The sequence below is a fragment of the Alosa alosa genome, chromosome 4 (assembly GCF_017589495.1).
Source record: "Alosa alosa isolate M-15738 ecotype Scorff River chromosome 4, AALO_Geno_1.1, whole genome shotgun sequence".
Classification (NCBI taxonomy): domain Eukaryota; kingdom Metazoa; phylum Chordata; class Actinopteri; order Clupeiformes; family Clupeidae; genus Alosa; species Alosa alosa.
In genome coordinates this window covers 25,863,701-25,876,800 of record NC_063192.1, presented here as the reverse complement: position 1 = coordinate 25,876,800, position 13,100 = coordinate 25,863,701, and the positions used below count along the sequence as shown (strand labels likewise).

The window sequence follows — 13,100 nt, the reverse complement described above, 5'->3', positions numbered from 1 at the left end:
CAGCTATGCAGCTGAACAACAAGCTTCAGTGAACCTCCTGCACATCAGTTGCAAAAAACATTACTCAACATAGAGCAGTGACGTAAATAAACGCACAGGGTGCAAAAGAAATACATCATAATACTTTTATTATAAACACTCTTCATACAATAACAGACTGACGAATTATGGCACACTGCCAACGTTAAAAACACACAAGCAGGCACTCTCTCCCTCTCACACACACACACACACACACACACACACACATGTAAAAAGGCAGCATTAAAAATACTTACTAGATAAGTGACTATTTAGGGTGACGGAACTGAACAGTTATATTATGATGTATGGCAATAACAGCTATGTGAATTTTGTACAAGGAAATTCAAACTGGGCCAAGACAGTAACAAGGACCTGAGCTTTAAACTGTGACCAGTTTACACATCAGTTGTCATATTAGTGTTGGGTTTAGAGACAGAAACAAACATGTAGATTGATTCTTGGTCCACACAAAACACTGCGGTTTTAGAAGGAAGTTATTCTGAACAGTGATCAAGACTATAACGTGGGTGAACAAAGAACACATGGAACATAGAAAGCAATGGATCTACTTGTGCACAGATTCATCATATTTTAGTCGAGGTTTTGATTCCTCATGTGGCTAAGGAGGTATAGGCACATACAGTGGTTGATGGGTGTGCATATAGCCAACAAAGAGTGAACATACACTTTGTGCGACCTAATCCTTGCTTGTAGTAGACATTATAAAAGTGAAAATTTGTCACATAATTTAATTTGGGAGGGTGAGAGGGTTCATACACACACCCCATAATCGAAAAAGCACACCTGAGCTTCATCTGCCGACTAAACAAAGGCTAACACTGACCGGTGTAGTCCTCACTTTACGGAAGGAGGATAAATACAGGAGAGCTCTCGATCACACAGAGCACGAGGTCGGGCTGGGAGAGGCCAGGCCAATCGGCATGAAACACTGATGAAAGAACAGACACGGAGACAAGACAGAAAGAGAAAGAAAGAAAGAAAGAAAGAAAGAATACAGTTAATCCCAAAAGCACAGGCCGCATACTCACATTTAACAAACCAACAACATTCACAATTACAACTGTGCAAGTTGTAATTGTGATTAGGTAATTGTGCTAAGGTAATCTAAAAACATCAGGATCAATGCACTGTTAACAGATAACAATAAAGATCCACGAGATCTACTCATGAGTATGTTCAAGACAGAACAAAGTATCAGAGTGACTCAAGATCAATGACTCAAGAAAACAAGATCAATGTGTAAGACTGGGCATAAATAAAAAAAGATTTGGTTCCTGTTGGTTGTCAGTTGAGGCCATGGGTCGGTAGGTTTTTTTTTTTTTCCCCAGTGGCAGTAAGGGATAGGTAGAAAATCAGTCCCTCCAGGATTTCGCGAGGTTTTTTGAGACTGTTGCGACCTAAAATGCCTGGATGGAAGTTGCAGTGTTTTTAGCTGTTTCTCGTGGAGAAATTGCAGGAGGAAGTGAAAATTGCAAAAATATATTATTTTTTAAATGTAGGGCAATTAAGGTTAGTAAGACCAAAATCACACTGATCATCTTGATGCTTATTAAAAAAGGATAATCAAAAGGTAAAGGTAGGCGTACTTTATTTGTGAAAATGCTTTGACTGAGGTAATTCACAAAGCAGTATAACCTTTCGTAGAACTGTCCAAAAAAGACAGTCACCTAAAGAGATGGCATCATGTCATGTTTCAATACATTCATATATTTTGTAATTCATATTAAGTTCATATCTTTTTAATAATTCATAGTCTGTGGCCTGAATAATTACTAATAGCAAGTAAGTATCTAGTAATTTCATATTGATTTAAACACTTCTGTTTAAGGTCATTACATTGGTGGTGTACGTCTAATTGACTGCCTGCCCCTTTAAGGACGTGAGAGTAGCCTATTTACATTTCTGAGTGGATTGGAAGGCTTGCATCTCACTGTTATTTCTACGAAAGTGTAAATCACTTTTTTTTGCATAGTGCATTACGATATGTGGATGCAATTGGGAATGTCTTCTATGTCATTAGTTCAAATAAATGTTAAAAAAACAACTCGAATGAAATCATTCTTGGATCATAGAAAAGGGTAAATGTCTTGCAATTTTATTAATTTCTATGATTTTGGTAGCACTACTCAAACTAAGCCCACAAGCTAGCAAACATGACGCTAAAAGGACATATCCAGGTAAACGTTTGCCAATGGGTTGCATAGCCTACTCAAATGTCAGTAAACCAAGTAGGCTTACTTACTTTCATAGACTAGGTAGGTTGGTTAGCAACACCAGGTTGAGAGATGCAAGTAAGCAGATTATTAACGTTAGCCTTCTATTTATTGTCATCAAAACTGCAGAGGAACGAACACGTTAGGCCAGGGGTCTCAAACTCAAATGAGCTGGGGGCCAATTCTGCCAACGTCATCTGATTGGAGGGCCGGCTATTTCTGAAAATGCAATGTTCTTTTTTTCAAATACCACACAAAACTGCAAACAGAAAGTGCAAGTGTTTTTATCTAGTTTTAGACACCTGTGCTAGCAACCTTAGCTTATAAATAAAATAATGATAAAATAAATATTAATACAAATTATAAAATAAATGAAAAAACATAAAACAGGTGTGTGTGTTTCACACCAAATAAAAATATTTCCTCTCATAACTTTTTAAACCTGGCAAACTAGGCATCAGGGTTAAAGAAAGCAACACCATTAGTTTTCATATCAAAATTTCAAAAGGCCATGGCTTGAAAGTGGTCAGAGATGAAGTCCTACTGTAAATGTAAAAATCTTTGAGTAAAAGAAAAGTTTATGAAGGGGGTACATTTACCCATGTAATTTGTCACTGGATGGCAAGCACCTCAAATTATGCACCTTTCAGTAAATACTGGATGAAGATATTTAAGCAGGTTTACTTTCCTTTTTTCATATTACCCACATAACAAATTAACAGGAAAACACCTACGATGTATACCAACACCTAATATGTTGTGGTTTAGTAATAGATTACTACATTATAGGCCTACAATAAAGTATTCTGGTCAAACAGTTCCTATCGCTGATAATCTGCAGTACCCAGAAGTTCGCATCATATTGCGGTTGACTTTGTAGTTCTTTAGAGCCCTATTTCTACTAGCCCTGCTCTCTGTACCACATCCATTACGGACACTATCATCACGATTACCACTGCAACCTCCAAGCTATGTTGGGCAGAGGGTCGAAACAAGCATGGTATGCTTAGTGGACACCGTTGTATACACGCACCTCCATTCACAGACGCACCTTGACTATCACTGTCATAGACGATCGATCATAATCTCCAAAAGGATATTCTCCTTCAGAATTAGAATAGGTGAATAACATAGCTTACATAAGACTTCGCCATGCGTGAGCGTTTTTCAACATTTGGTGTAGGCCTATTTCTGCTTAATTTCTGCAACACTATGGCCTGCATCGCTTCCGGCGTCATTACATATGCTGCGTCTTTGTGTTTCTCGCGTGTAATACAAGTATTTCCTGAAAACTTTGCGCGATTTTGGGTTTGAATCAAGCTATGGATGTCTTGCACATAGTGGAGCAGAGTAGGCCTATAAATGAGATTTGTCACCGTACCTGGATCTATCGTCTATTTTAATCAGTATCGTTGTTTGTTAGCCTCAAGGGCGGATTACATTATTATTTTGTCATGCGTCGCGGGCGGAATTGGGCAGGGCCGGGCGGATTTGGCCCATGGGCGGTGTTTGAGACCCCTGCGTTAGGCAGTCTTTGGTGTCATGTGCAGAAGTAAGTGTGCCATCTGGCTCAATATTCTCTTGAGGGACTGTTGTGGTAGGTGAAATTTCCGCGGTGAAACCTACGATGATTGGTCAAATTTCTTGAAAAAAATTGCGGTGTTTGGACAAAATTCGAGTGCCTAAGTGGCGAAAACAATGCGTCTTAAGTGAACAGCTGTGCATAGGCGACTTTGTAAAAAAGAGAGAATACGCTCATCCCTATACATAACATAAAGGGGTAATTAATGTAATTATAGTTAAGCCTTTTATTTGTGGATTTATTTAATGTAGCCTAGACTATTTAGTGTTATTTCTTCCCCAAGCTCATAAAATAAATTTTGGTCGCACATAAATTGACAGGGTCGGTCGGAAACCGGAACCCAAGAAAAAAAAATTATGCCCTGAATAGAAAGACATCCCCATGACTTTGATGCTTTTTTAATGATGATGACAGAAATCGACCAACATCGCAAAGAAGGTAGTGGGAACAACAACTAAAAGACTATTTACTGATGACTATATAGACCTCTGAAGTTCACCTACAAAAAGAAACCAAAGCTGCCATCTTTGCCCATATAAGGAGATCCAGGTGTTAATTGAAGCGAACTACCTATGGCAAGTTGCATCGCAAGTTAGCTCTGGGGTAGTAAAAATCAAAGTGTGCCGTCTTAACGTACCGAAGATCACAGTATCCACTAGAAGACAGAGAACAAAAGTGTTTAGAGCAAAACGTCTGCATTCTTATTTCTTCGTCCCCGTGAGAGTTTAAAGGGACATCAGGCAACGTTTTCGTGTTAATTAATCATCTTCGTAAGTCGGTATATGGTTAAATGACTCATTACAGGGCGAATAAAGACTCTCTCGCCCGCCCCTACTGCCTGTAGGAAGAATATCCTGCTTGTAAGTTTGGTATATCCGACCCGCCGACCTTCAGTCTCACAAAGTCTCAGACATCGCGAGAAGCAGGCTCAGTTTACCTCCTGCATCCCCAGCACAGAGGCAGGCTAACGAAACACTAGCGATTGTTGCAAACGTGTGCATAATGGCAGAGCCGGCGAAGAAGCAGCGAAAACCCTTGACGGAAGATGCAAAGAAGGGGAAAAGAGCTTCAGACCCGAGCGAGGGCTCGCTGCGTATCGACCGCACAGACGCATGAGGAGCTTAAGAGAAAAAGCATCAAGCTCGTCTGGTGGTCCCTTAAACAGGTGTGATAATTCAAAATCGCCATGTTATTTGTCCATAGGAAAATCTCAAGATACCGGATCTCCTTACGTGGGCAAAGATGGTAGCTTTTTTGTAGGTGAACTTCAGAGGTCTATTGGGCGGTGGTAGCGTAGTGGCAATGGAACTGAGCTAGCATGCAGTAGCCTGAAAAGTTGTGGGTGGGTTTCCCGGTTTCCCCCTTTATGCCCTTGAGCAAGGCACTTAAACCCAAGTTGTCCTGGGGGGCAAAGTGTATGATAAAAGAGAGGAATAGGGCAAAAACTCACTGTGGAGTCCCGGTAGAGTAGTGTACTGGCCACAGGGTTGGAGCAGCGGGGCAACACTACACAGTACTGAGGTTGGGACATGTAGGTGGCACACTCCTCGTCCAGGAACAGCTCCTCCAGGATGGGCAGCCTTCTGCGCAGCTCCAACACTACACACACACACACACACACACACACACACACACACACACACCGTTTAGAAACGCGTCAGCACACGCAACACTTAAAGAAGATTTAGGGGTGGATTTCAAGCCCTCTGTAAGAACCACTGGTCAGACAGCAGCTGTGACCCTACCTCTCTTCTGACAGAGTTGAGTGGCCTTAGCGGAAATGGTGTTCTCCAAGCTAGCCGTGACCTTTGAACCTGAGGGCTGGTGCAGGGCCCCGGGTAGTGTGCCAACGGGCAGGCTGCTGGGGCCGTGGGCCTCCTGGGTGGCGCTGGACAGGGCCTGCGTCTCGGTGAGCGGGGCGGTCCCTCGTGCTGGCGTCTGCCCAAAGAGCCTCTGCCCTGAGCACAGCACGATGACCGAGTCCCTGTTCGGAGCCTGGAGGAAAGGCACGTGGCTAGCCTTCATCTCAGTGGGGGCAGGACCCTGCACGGGGAAAGGTACCTCTGCCTCATGAGTCACGGGGGGCTCGGCCTGCAGGAGGAGGCATGACAGGAAGGTGGAGGGGATGAGTGACCGAGAAAGGAGAGAGAGAGAAAAAAAAAAAGAAAGAGAGAGAGAGAAAAAAAAGAAAGAGAGAGAGAGAGAGAGAGAAATAAACACTGAAGTAGAGATTTTAAAGTGGTTCTAGATCTGACTCACCTCTTCTTCCAGTTCAGGGTTTTCACCTGTTTGCCGGAGAGCGTGCTGCTCCTCATCATCCTCCTCCATCTTCTCCTCCTCTTCCTGCTCCTCAAATAGCCTTTGAACAACACCATCCTGGAAAAGATGCATCAACCATTTCCATTCATAATAACAACCTCAGCAGACTCCCAAAGGAGTAGTCAGCAAACACATTCTTTGCAGTTCATTGATCTAGCCATGTCTCTAGTTAGCCTGGGAGAACCCAGACGAACCTGTTAGTAAATTTGAATCTGCCATGCAGGGCAGTCTGGCAAGGAGGCCCTTGACCTCCCATTTCCCAAAAAAACAAATCACAATCGCTTATCCAGCATGGGGAGGGCTTTATATGATGACAGATAGAGCAGTGCATTCAACACAACCAATGGCTGCACTGATGGTAACTGAATTAAAGGAGAAGTTCGGTGTGATAGTGTGTTGAAACATGATACCGTGTGTGAATTTTTGTCTCATAGCTCATCTCAGCTTGTCCCCTGCACTCAGAAATCTGGCGCTAGTTAGCCGATGCTACCAACAAGGTAAAAAGGTCAGGGCCCTCGGAAGTCTACCAATGAAGTGTGGAGCTACTTTGATGCACCAGTTTAAGTTTAATTTCACTGCTGGTTACATCCCTGGAAGTAATAAATCTTTCCAGACACCCTGGAATTGAGATTTGAGAAGTGGTCTTGTGTTAACTAGACTAGTCTGTATTGGAATTTTAGCTCCATTAGATGTTGAGCAAACGTCTTTGTCAACTGTGTTGATAGTGTCTGGTCTTGAGGATCATCTCTGAGCTCTACTTACCTCCTTGTTGGATGGATGCTCAGAGCTGGAGGGTTGGACATCTCTGATGGCTGGGGAACCACTGAACTTAGGGTTGCGGTAAGCAGACAGGAGCCTTTTCTAGAGTTCACACACACACACACACAGTGAGTCATAGAACCGGCACTTAAAAGTTAAAATAAGATAGGCTAATACAGGAGGTGATGGGGGGGCTTTACCAACCATAGACTGTGGCTTGGTGTTGGGGACTCTGAGTGGAGTCCATTTGACTGCGGGCGTTAGGGGGCTGGACCTGGCTGGACCTGCTCAGGGCACACACACACACACACACACACACACACACACACACACACACGTCAGACATAAATAAAATAAAGGACAACTGCAGAAATATGACTGAGGCAGAAAGACAACAGACTAAATCTGACCCAGTGATGCTGCGATCAGTTCAGTTCGGGATTTTGTCACAGGAACCCTCTGCGCCTGTAAGAGGGATGGGGGGGGGAGAAACAAACAGATAAACAGAAGTGCACTACTACATCAGCTGCACAACCTGACCCATGAAGTCTGTGTTGTAGTGAATGGGACTGAGGGGCGCAGAATAAAATGAAACTGACTGTGTAGACGGAGAGGCCCCTGCCAGAGGCGCGGGGTGTTGCGCCCCCTGTCTGGATGCCTTCGTTCTGCAGAATGCTGCCAAGGGCGGTGGGGTCAGGGGAGAAGGTCACCGCGTTCCCTGAAATACACACGCAGAGCAGCGTTCAGTACAGGGCCGGCCATTGTGAGGTCATTGTCTGACCTTTCCAGTGGAATGAATGCAACACAAGGTCATAAGAGTAGGAGAGAGAAATGAGCAAAATGAGAGGAAAGTCATGTCAACAGAGTCATGAAGGGCACAAGCCACGGACCCTGGGCTGCAGAAACATCTTTAGTTCGTGACTTTGAGATGGGCACCCTCTGAGCCTACAGCAGAAAAACAGAGCAGAAAGAATGAGATCATTTAGGCCTCCTCTCTCCATGACTGATTTTGCACTAGCACAATGGTGTGTGTGTGTGTGTGTGTGTGTGTGTGTGTGTGTGTGTGTGTGTGTGTGTGTGTGTGGTGAGTGTAGTTCAGAGCAACTGACTGTGTAGACAGAAGTGCCCCTGCCTGACGGACAGGCTGAGGGGCGGGCTGTGGCTCCCTCTGAAGGATCCCTGGGCTGGATGCCTTCATTCTGCAGAATGCTGCCCAGGGCCGTTGGGTCAGGGGAGAAGGCCTGTGGCTTTCCTGAAATAGTCAGAGCTTGATTAGACAAGTGCTGACAGCTGGGGGCTGTGAAATGAGGAATAAATAGGCAGAGAATACTTTTTTTTGTTTGTACAGGTCAGTTCTGACCTGTGTTGGCTTCAGCTTTTTGTCGTTGCGCACTCTTCAACACGGACACCCTCTGGGGCTGAAAAGGATGTTCATGCAGATTGTAACAATTATTAATGTTAACATCATATTAGGAGTGTCAGTCAGGCAGTAGCAACACAAGTCACCAACAGCAAGAATCACAATTAACAAACAAACAAAAACATCATACAATGTAGAAAGGAATGAACTTAACTAACTGGCCCATCATGTACCATTCACATTGGCCTTAATGGTATTTATGCATTAACATATGTTTAGTCAAAAGCAGGAGTGAATGACTATCCAAGAAAAAAGCAACAATCATTCTATCCACTTTTCAGTCATAGGTGTAGGAGTTGTATAGTGTAACATCCATTGAAAAAAAATCAGCGAAAAAAAAAAGCACACAGTTTAGACACTGTATGTCTTGTCTAGTATATCATTTGGTACATCTTCCATAGTCTATTGTGATACCACTCTAACAGGGTTCCCACACCTTGGTTAAGATCAAATTCAAGGACCTTTCAAGGACTTTCCAGGCCCAATATCCTTAAATTCAAGGACCTACTGTAATGTGTTGATAAATTACAAGCGCGGGCATGGTTAAATCATGTTACCTCAACAGACCAAGGATACCTTGTCAGTTTTCTTTTATTTTTGGTCATATGACAGGCCTATTCTATTTTTCATGTTTGTATTTTGCATAAAACTGAACTGAAATAAACTTGTCCTAAACAAGTTAAACTCGTTACCATGAACATGTCTGTTTATTCATCAGGATGTTAAATTAAATATTTGGGCAACAAACACTACCCGCGGGAAACACGCAGAAATCACGCTGGCCGTGTACATGTTAATAAGCGGAATTGTACGTAATTGTATGGATTTTTTATACCTCAAAAAGAAATTCAAGGACTTTCAAGGACCTCCATTTATTTATGTCTCTTTTCAAAAACTTTCAAGGGCCTTGAATTATTTTTTTTTAGGATTTCAAGGACCCGTGGGAACCCTGTCTAAGATAAGATGCTCAGTTTCAGCTACTGAAATGAAATCTCTACATAGAGACTCACTGACCAGATAGACCGAGGTGCCCCGTCCAGAGGGGCGGGGCACAGTCCCCTGTAGCCCAGCGGCCTTCACACCCTCAGACTGCAGGATACTCCGGAGGGCAGAGGGGTCAGGGCAGAACCCCTCTACAAGTGCAAGAGAAAACAGGACAGGGGGAAACTGGATTGTAGGCTACTTTTCTGAGACTGACAATTCATCAACCACAACTGACATGACATACAATATGGCTATACATATTATCCATGTGCAACATGTGTGTAATCAGACAAAAAAACAATTCTTTTAAATTTCTAATTTCTAACAAATCAGAAGTCTTGCAATTAGCAGCCAGGATTCAAACTGGAGGGGGGTGGGGGGGATTCTTCAGAGCTTCTAAGACTTGTTCTCTGGTCAACTTTTGGCGGGTGCTGAAAGATAGCCTTTTGAGCACATAGCACATAAATATACCACCCTGCAGACATGTCCCCACACATACAGTCTAGTCACAAAGGGACAAATTCCTGTCTGATCACTGAGAGACTATGGGTGGACTGGGACCGGAGCTTTCCACCAGTCATTTAAAGATACCACATCAATCAGGAATAAAGGAAGGCAAGAATCAGATAGACTACTAACCATCAAATCCCATCACTCACCTGTTGTGTTTTCAGGTTTGCAGACACTCGGGGTAGACCGGGCGGTCTGGCTTGTTATTTTCACCCTTTGAGGAGCAGCATGGCTGTGGGGAGTTCTGAATGGGGTTTTATGGTCTCTGGCTTCAGACAGACCCTCATCCTTAGCATTGGTGGCATGCTTTGAAGATGTGAGTGAAATTCCGCTGAGATGTTTACTAATGTCTTTTAACACATCTAACTGGGTTGCCGTTTTACTTTCTGGAACAGGACAAACTAAAGTGGAAAGCGAGTCCGAAGCCTGGTTCTCTGAAGCCCCATGTTCTAGCCTTGAGAGAACATTGTGGCACTGGTCAAAGGTTTTTCCATTCAGCGTGGCAGTCTTTGCTGGGAGACTCCCAGTGTGCGTAAAAGTACCGCCGAAAGTGCCTGGACCTGTCGGCTTAGTTCTGCTGGGTACAGAGGCACCAATCTTTGGTTTGGGATGGAGACAGCTCTGTGTCTTTGCAGGACGGGTCTGAGTTGGATGAGAGGCTGGAATCGTCCTGACCTTGCCAGCGGTTCCTACAGAGGCCTGCTCTTGCCTCTGTGTCCCAAACCTACTGGCTCTGGGCTGTGACAGGTTGAATGGCTGGGGCTTGGTGCATGCCTTCTTCCTCTTCTCTTTCCCCTGCATTGGTCATTTCACACCAATGTTTTACAGTGCATTGAGCAAATGTTTACAAAAATGGTACAGAACACAGTATATACAAAAGCAAAACGGTAACAGAAACTGAACTTCTTTGTGGTTTTGTTACTCACCAATAGAGGTCTCTCTTCCCATTTGATTTGAGTGGGGTCTGTAGTTGCTGGCTGTTGAAGGGATTTCGCCAGTACAGGAAGTCTGCTCACCCCTTTCAATTTGTTGACTGTGTTTGCACTCCTCTCTGGTGCAGAGGGATCCTGATTTTCAAGCCCTCGTTTGGTGCCATGGTGGACAGTGTTGGGTTTGGAGAGCTTTACGGTGCCTGGAGCCTTTGCCTGTTCATTGTGTGTTTTTAAGATTCTTCAAGGGGAAGAGGGGTGTAAGATTTAGACTGTTATTTGGTATAAAGCAACTTTCACTGGGTGGATATAAAACATAAACTGCATTCATATAAACAACAATGTACAATTAAAACTTACCCAGGAAAACCTTGTTGGGGTCTGTTTTGGTTCTGTTGACAAAGGGTAAAGGGTGACGCCATTTGAGTTCATATGACCGGCAATTCTGCTGAAAAGGGGAGAATGCTGTCTGCAAGAAAAAAAGAGAAAATCCGAGAGAAAATGACAGTAAAATGTTGTTATTCAGAGAATCCAGTCTTAGCCATTTCAATGGTAAAAGAGTGTTGAAATTCTCAAGTTTAAGCTACATTCAAAGCGGTTTCCAAGCTTCAAATTAACGTAATCTTAAACACTGTTTTGCCTTGATGTTTGCAAAACTGATGAGAATGCTGAACATTGCACAATAACTTGTTATCCCCACCACAGCTTAAAGTTCGTTCAACTGCATGTTTCTGCGCTGGCTGACATATTAGAAGTTTCAAAAGAAAACATGACTATCAAATCTCCTTCAGCTAGCTAACTAGTTAGCCTGCTAATTGCTGGCTAAATTAACTAACTAGCCATTAAATCTTACTAATCTATCCAGGTTTTAAGAAATCCAAATGAATCACACATGCCCAGGAGAATATTCCTGAATACATTATCGACCAATTTAATTCTTAGTGCCACTTCGTTCACCTCTCACACTGTAACGACAACAGTACAGTTTAAACATTAAATGGCTTGTAATTCTTACCTTTTTATGATAAAATTACGAGAGATAGCTGTTTTTTAAACTATTCCACTGGTGCCCAACTCACTAGTAAAGCTTCCGGGATTCATAACGATTTGTAAAAAGCACACATTTCCATTGGTTAAAACACAAATTACGCACACCAATTGCTGCGCCCCATCACAACTCGACGAAAGTTATTGGCCAGTGACTCATGCGGTCATATAAACAAAACCATGGAAACGACGCGGGTATTTTAACCACGTGACTCCTTACGGTCCAATGCTTAACAATAATAAGAGACGAAAGAACATTCCCATCCATCCTCTTTTTTTACAGAGCCTTTTTATTGATTATTAATATCAATAAAGACAATTCTTCCAGTTCATGCTTAATATGATATGATAAAAAAATAACCTATTCTTGAACAATGCCCAAAATCACACTTTTTGTGGGAGTAGCCTAGGCTAGCCTACTAGGCTCTTTTGTCTAACAATGGCTGACTCCTGAAGAAATTAAATGAACTAAGATTTCATCAATAATTGTGTATCCCTGGTATTTTAAGTTTATACAATATCCTCTTGGTTGCATCTCATAATGACCATTCTTCTGAGTAAATCAATAATTAAAATTTTCTTGAAATTGTTCCCACATTTTTACAAACTTTCAAACAAATTCCACTAGGCCCACCTTAAATTAACCTCAGCAAGGATCAATCATAGGCCACAAAATGCACAGTCGGTGGTGCATAGTTCAGGTGAATATTCTTTCATCTTCACGACATCTGCATTATAATTCCCTCCTCTTGTGATTCTCTTCTTCCTCTTTTAGCCACCTATTATATTAGACCCATCCTCTGTGTGTGTAGTCCCCAATGCCCCCAACCCCCATCTTTGCACCCTCGCACACACTTGTGAATACGCACACGCACACACACACACTCTCTCTCTCTCTCTCACACACACACACACACACACACACACACACACACACACACACAGAGGTTTCTTTAAGGCCAATTAGTGTCAAACAGACAGGAACAGTGTCAATGACCTCTGCCACATAATTAAGTCAAACTGAGGGAACTTAGTGTCTTGGCAGTAAAAAGAGCAAATCAGAACACTGAGCGCTAGCTATCAGGCTCTATAGCTCTGAAAAGGCGTTTTGGCACACAGTAGATATGGGAAGATACAGAAATGAGAATCTACCCTCTTTCCGTAAAATAATTTGTTGCTCTTCTTCCACAGAGGGCTGAATGAATGTGTGATGATGAAGAACCAATAGATCTGGAAAGGGAGCTGATAGTAAAAAGTAAGTGAGTGGTGATTGGTGTCTGCTAAGTAGGCTA

General features: G+C 42.9%; 1 protein-coding gene across 2 annotated transcripts; it reads right to left on the bottom strand.

Annotated features, from left to right (window-relative positions):
* Positions 1-111: 111 nt before the first annotated feature.
* LOC125292955 (trophinin associated protein) lies at positions 112-11,875 on the bottom strand. Of its 2 annotated transcripts, none has more exons than XM_048240541.1 (16): positions 11,777-11,875; positions 11,122-11,230; positions 10,759-11,002; positions 9,982-10,627; positions 9,353-9,471; positions 8,279-8,336; positions 8,028-8,170; positions 7,809-7,863; positions 7,518-7,636; positions 7,329-7,383; positions 7,123-7,202; positions 6,922-7,020; positions 6,100-6,216; positions 5,586-5,931; positions 5,291-5,439; positions 112-973 (listed from the first exon to the last, which is right to left on the bottom strand). In XM_048240541.1, exons 2-16 carry the CDS (start codon positions 11,181-11,183, stop codon positions 920-922), a joined length of 2,346 nt encoding a protein of 781 aa, XP_048096498.1. In that variant the 5' UTR covers positions 11,184-11,230; positions 11,777-11,875; the 3' UTR covers positions 112-919. The 2 variants fall into 2 exon arrangements, with proteins under 2 accessions (XP_048096498.1, XP_048096499.1); XM_048240542.1 differs by lacking the exon at positions 11,777-11,875 and adding an exon at positions 11,462-11,482.
* Positions 11,876-13,100: the final 1,225 nt, after the last annotated feature.

Coding starts and splice junctions, on each gene's coding strand:
- LOC125292955 (XM_048240541.1), bottom strand. CDS start 11,183: ATGGCGTCACCCTTTACCCTTTGTCAACAGAACCAAAACAGACCCCAA. Junction 6,217..6,921: donor AGCATCCATCCAACAAGGAG/GTAAGTAGAGCT, acceptor CATCTTTTCCAG/GATGGTGTTGTTCAAAGGCT. Junction 5,932..6,099: donor ACCCTGAACTGGAAGAAGAG/GTGAGTCAGATC, acceptor CTCCTCCTGCAG/GCCGAGCCCCCCGTGACTCA.